Source organism: Cebus imitator, unplaced genomic scaffold, assembly GCF_001604975.1.
Source record: "Cebus imitator isolate Cc_AM_T3 unplaced genomic scaffold, Cebus_imitator-1.0 Scaffold228, whole genome shotgun sequence".
Classification (NCBI taxonomy): domain Eukaryota; kingdom Metazoa; phylum Chordata; class Mammalia; order Primates; family Cebidae; genus Cebus; species Cebus imitator.
In genome coordinates, this window is record NW_016107543.1 from 4,054,298 (window position 1) to 4,059,982 (window position 5,685).

Below are 5,685 nucleotides of genomic sequence, written 5' to 3' on the forward strand. Positions count from 1 at the left end.
AACCAGAGCTGTGGATCCAGCTGCTGCCAGCCCTGCTGCCGCCCAGCCTGCTGTGAGACCACCTGCTGCAGGACCACCTGCTGCCAGCCCACCTGTGTGTCCAGCTGCTGCCAGCCTTCTTGCTGCTGATCAACTCCCAAGAAAACCACCATCCTCACACAACAGCCTTCTGCTCAACTGACTTATCTTTTGGGGAACTAATTTACTTTGCTGCTGACCGCCACCATGCTCTCACCCAAATTTTTATGAATTCTCTCCATGTTTAAAATCTTTTGAATCAGCTTGAGGGAAGGCAGAGTACTTCATCCTGATTCTGTTTTTCCTTACACCTTGTGGATCATGTGCCAGGTTTCTGTGTCTTCAGTTTGGAGTCATGGTCTCAGCTTTGACTCTAAAGTCAAGAGCTTCATTCTCTGCTTCTCAGAAATTTAGGTTTCTGCAACTGATCCATAATCTTTGCAGTTATAATTTTGTCTTCAATATCCTCCTCATTGTTCTTGTATCTTTCTTTCTTCTTTTCATGATAACTTTGGGTCATGTTCCTGGTAGCAGAGATTCTTGCCTACATGTTTCTGAATAAACTCTGAACCATCCTCATCTCATATGGTGTTTTGTTTTATTTTAAAGCATTCCTGATATGGGATTTACACACATATAACATACCATATGTATTATTTAATTTGATCCTCAGAACAGATGGTCATGGATTATTACCTTCATTTTTCAGCTGAGAACAATTTAATATGTGATATTATGTAGCAATAATGGACAGACTCAGCTGGGCATGGTGGCTCACCCCTGTAATCTCAGCACTTTGGGAGACTGAGGGGGGTGGATCACAAGGTCAGGAGTTCAAGACCAGCCTGGCCAAGACGGTGAAACCCCATCTCCACTAAAAACAAAAAAATCAGCTGGGCGTGGTGGTGGGTGCCTGGAATCCCAGCTACTCAGGAGGCTTAGGCAGAGTATTGTTTGAACTCAGGAGACAGAGGTTGCAGTGAGCCAGGATTGTGCCACTTCATTCCAGCCTGGGTGGCAAAGCAAGACTCCATCTCAAAAAGAAAAAAAGAAAAAAAAAACCGAAGGACAGAGTCTGATCCAAGATGAGGTCCTCTCCTTCTGTCCAAGGACAATTACATTTAACTCTCAATAAGGTAGAAATGACCTTGAAAGTCAGCACTAGCAAGACATGCACTGGAGTTTGCTTAACAGTAAGAGGAATAATCCTTCATATTTGCAGATAACATTTTTGTTCACAAAAGTATTCCCAAATTCATTTCCCACTCTCCAGTGAGCAACTGCTACATGATATGGCAGCAGGGACTGCATTTAATAGCTGCCCTGAATCTGGGGACCTCTTTTTGTCTCAGCCTCTGATGAGCCATTCATTCAATTCATCTACATCAAAAAATGCTTGAGAATTCATTGTGTCCTCATGAGAGAGAGTCTTATCTGAAGGGACTTATTCTTGGTATCATGTAAATAAAATTCTTATATGGCCCCCATCTCCTGAATATCTATTGAAAAAGTAAATAAAACTAAGTTATTCCTTGTAAAATACAGACCATACATTATGCCACATGAAGAGTATCTGTCCACTAATTGAAATGTTACAAGAAAAATTAAGTAAAAACAAAGCTGGGAATTGAGAAACTACGCAATGGACATGTAAGACTTGGCACAATCCATAATCTCTGAGCCAAGGAAGGGAATAAAACAACCGTCTGCATTTTGTGAGGCCAACATGAAGCATCCAAAGAAACTAAAATCTTGTGTTTTCAGGGAAATCAGAAGAATGTAAGAAAGGAGAAAAGTAGAACTTGTGCATTCTTAGAAACCATGATAGACAGAGATTGGTGCTTTTGGTCCTGAGCTGATGCAAGCTAAGCATTCACTTATGGAAGGATTGATTAATCATGGCTCTGAGAGAAATAGAAAAGTCGGGGATCTGGGTCACCTTCTTGGGACCTCCTACCAGCATGGGAGTGGTAGAAATATATCTGATGAGCTACCAATGTAGATTTCCATGACAGATGCCAGCTTCTGATACTGCGAATCTAGAATGCTCTGAAGACTTGGCTAACAGACAAAGGCCAGTTACTGTGATCAACGTTCAGTGATGAAGTAAAGGAGATGAAAACTAGGCTATTCTCTTTGATTAACATTAGCTACGCAAGATGAATAAGCTCAGCATGTCTACTGTACGGTAATGTGACTATAGTTAAAAATACTTTATCATGTACCTGAAATTTGCTGAGAAGGTATATCTTCAATGTTCACACCATAAAAATAAAAAGGAAATGGTAACCACGTGAGCTAATAAAGATGTCATTCACAATGAATATATATATCAGAGCATCACCTTGTGTACCTGAAATATGAATAATTTTTATTTGTCAATTATTCCTCAGTATAGCTAGGAAAAAAGTATTTAGTTGATCTGTTAACTATTATAAAAATATCCTTATCTTCAACATTGAAATTAGGAATTTTCTGAACAAAAAACACGAATATATTCTGGGTTGCCTACACTATGATGCATATTTGCTAAATGCTTTGTGTACATTAATTTTTTAGCAAACTTTCAAAATAGGTATTAATGTTCTCATCGTAGAGATGAGACAACTGAGGCTAAGAGAGTTAACACAATGTCGTAGTTTAGTTTCTCTCAGAAGAGACACTGAGGAAAAGATTCTAGTGAAAGTAGTTCATTGGGAAGTGCAGTTTACACTGGTAGGGATTGAGGAAGTGATACAGAAAATGGTACACTATTAAGCCAGTATCACGCTGACCAACTAAAGCTTAAACTAAAGGGAAAACTATCAGAGATGATGAAAAAGACACAGCTAGAATTATCCTACTTCAGGAATGAGGAAGCTACAGTCTTCATAAATCAGCACTCCAGAATCATTGGTTGAGTGTTTTTCTGTGTGTGTCATGCACAGGTAACATGGCTTTCTACAGCTGCAATTCAAGAGTCCTTAGGCACAGAGATGCAGATTCTGGCAGATGGAAATTAGTCCAAGCACAATAAGATCCAAGTTATATGGGTGCAGTCATGAAAACTTTTCTACAACCTACAATTAGCTCCACTCAAGTCAAATCTTTGCTGCTTAAATGTCATGCACAGCCACAAACTCTAGAAGAAGGAAAAAGAGGAGGAGAGGAAGAGGAGAAAGAGAAGGGATAGAAGATGAGAGAAGGAAAGACAAAAGAAAAAAGAAAGAGAGAGAAAAAAGAGGAAGAAAGAGAGAGAGAGAAAGCAAGCAAGAAAGAGAGAGAGAGAGGAAGAGAGGGAGAAGGAAGGAAGGAGGAAGGGAGGGAGGGAGGAAAGAAAAAGTAAGTATATCAGAGGAAAAAAGGAAGGAAGGAGAAAAGGAAAAGAAAGGAGAGGAAGTAAGATACAAAATGAAGGTCAGTGAAATAAGCGACACTTACTGCTGCTATTTGCACCCGAGATTTGTGAACTCCATTAATTACCACCAGTTCTCTTCTCCCTTCACCCCTGGCCAGCACTCCTGTTGGTCTAGATGACTGCCTGATGGAATACCTCAGAACTTCCTTCCTGAAACATCTGAGCCTCTAGTTACTATACCATTGTCCACTGTGATTCCTGTTTTTACTCATTTGTGGTTATTACTGGGCACAGACACACTATGAGATTCTCCAGTGTTATGGACTAATTTGTGTCCCCCAAAGTTCATATTCAAATAGAACCATTTTAAATATTATGTAATGAAAAAGCTCATATTGGAAACAATCGGGCCTGTGATTAAATATGACTGATGTCTACTTAAAAGGGGGAAATTCAGAGACAGTATGCAGACAGTAGAAAAATTATGTCAAACATACATGGAAATGATAGACATCTACAAGTCAAGGAGAGAGAGCTGGAATTTCCCTCATAGGCTTCAGATGAAAACAACATTCCCTGACACATACACATCGTGGAATATTATGCAGCCATAAAAAAGATGACTTCATGTCTTTTGCAGGGACATGGATAAAGCTGGAAACCATCATTCTTAGCAAAATAACACAAGAACAGAAAACCAAATACTGACTGTTCTCACTCATTCATGGAAGTTGAACAATGAGAACAGATGGACACAGGGAGGGGAACATCACACACGAGGACCTGTCGGGGGGTAGGAGGGGTAGGGGAGAGATAGCATTAGGAGAAATACCTAATGTAGATAACGGGTTAATGGGTGCAGCAAACAACCATGATATGTGTATACCTATGTACCAAACCTGCACACTCTGAACTTGTACCCCACAACTTAAAGTATAATTTTTAAAAAAAAAATTAAAGAAAGGAAACAACGTGGCCAACACCTTAATTTTAGACTAGTAGCCTTCAGGACTGTGACAAAACAAATTTAAGTCACTTGGTTTGCAGTAATTTGTTTACGGCAGTGCCAGTAAATTAATATACTCAGTAAATCTCCTGAGCTATATTCTCCTACAGTAGGTGGCTGGAGGATAATTGCTCCTCACCAAATAGTAACTCCCTTCTCTGTCTGCTGGTCTGCTGACATGAAGAGTCCAAAATGACTAAGCAATAACGATTACTTTTGATTATGCCAAAGAAGTAGAGAAGCAAATACCATAATTTTTATTCACATGAAAATTTTAAAAAGCTAAAATTTACCTAATGGATTACAACTTGCCAGAGTGATTAGCTGTTTTTGGGAATGAGTAAGAGAATATAATTGGGAGAGAAGGGAATTAATTTCTATTACCTAACCTCGTAATGGGGACATAGGTGTGTTTACAACATAATGTTATATCAAGTTAGAAATTAATAATTTGCATTCTTCGGAAATGAATGGTATACCTAAAAAATGTTTTAAACATGTCAGAACTCCAAGATGAATCAGGTATCATCTCAACTCATCTAATTCCTTCATTCAAAGGAAATAGAGAGAGAGAGAAGAAATAACACTTCCTATGCCAGTAACCAGGGTTAGGGCTAGAACCACAGCTCATGCCGGTTGGCCTGAATCTAAAGCAGTTATGTCATAGAAAGTGCTGCATTCTCATTCTGGTAATCCCCACACTGGCAGACAAGTCAGAATGAATGGTCACCCCAGGGCATAGATTGCTTGATGCTGCCAAAATCCCAGTGGATTTCTCTTTGCATCCACCTACGCTCGATCGACCCTGCCACATACAGGGAACACACTGTGCCAGGCACCCTCTTCCCAAGTGACGTTCACAGAATCCAAAGACACGGGTGGTATAGGTTGCAGAGAGATGCCTGTTAGTCTTGAATTAGAATTTGGCTGGTGAATAGTCTTGGGCCCAGGCATGGATTCATTTTGTCCCTGTAAATATAATGGCATCGTGCTTCTCCCCACTGACACTGCCCAGTCTACACACAGCCAAACGTGAGGCTGGGCGAGAGAACTTCATGAGCCTTCCTGGTCACCCGGAACTATCACATGACAAGATGATGGTCAGAGCAAGAATGATGCTGATGATGAGACCTCATTCCTTTTATCTGAAACAACATTTCCATGGATAATTCACAATTAAGAAACAGATTAAATCCTTACTTTCAAAAGATTCATAAGAGTTCAGAAACAACTTCCCCTTTGACAATCCCAAACGGACTGTGGAAAACAATATAAACAGCAACAAGGAAAAGTCCTGCTGATTGGTGGAAACTTTGGAGGCCAC

General features: G+C 39.9%; 1 protein-coding gene across 1 annotated transcript in view; it reads left to right on the forward strand.

Moving 5' to 3' along the window:
- The window catches only part of LOC108281563 (keratin-associated protein 9-7-like), an 18,481-nt gene extending 17,879 nt beyond the window's left edge, over positions 1–602 (forward strand). The window contains exon 4 of the mRNA XM_017497190.2: positions 1–602. This exon is cut by the window's left edge and continues 1 nt beyond it. Within this exon, the coding sequence (XP_017352679.1) occupies positions 1–129 (129 nt within the window). The 3' untranslated portion in view covers positions 130–602.
- The last annotated feature ends 5,083 nt before the right edge of the window (positions 603–5,685 follow it).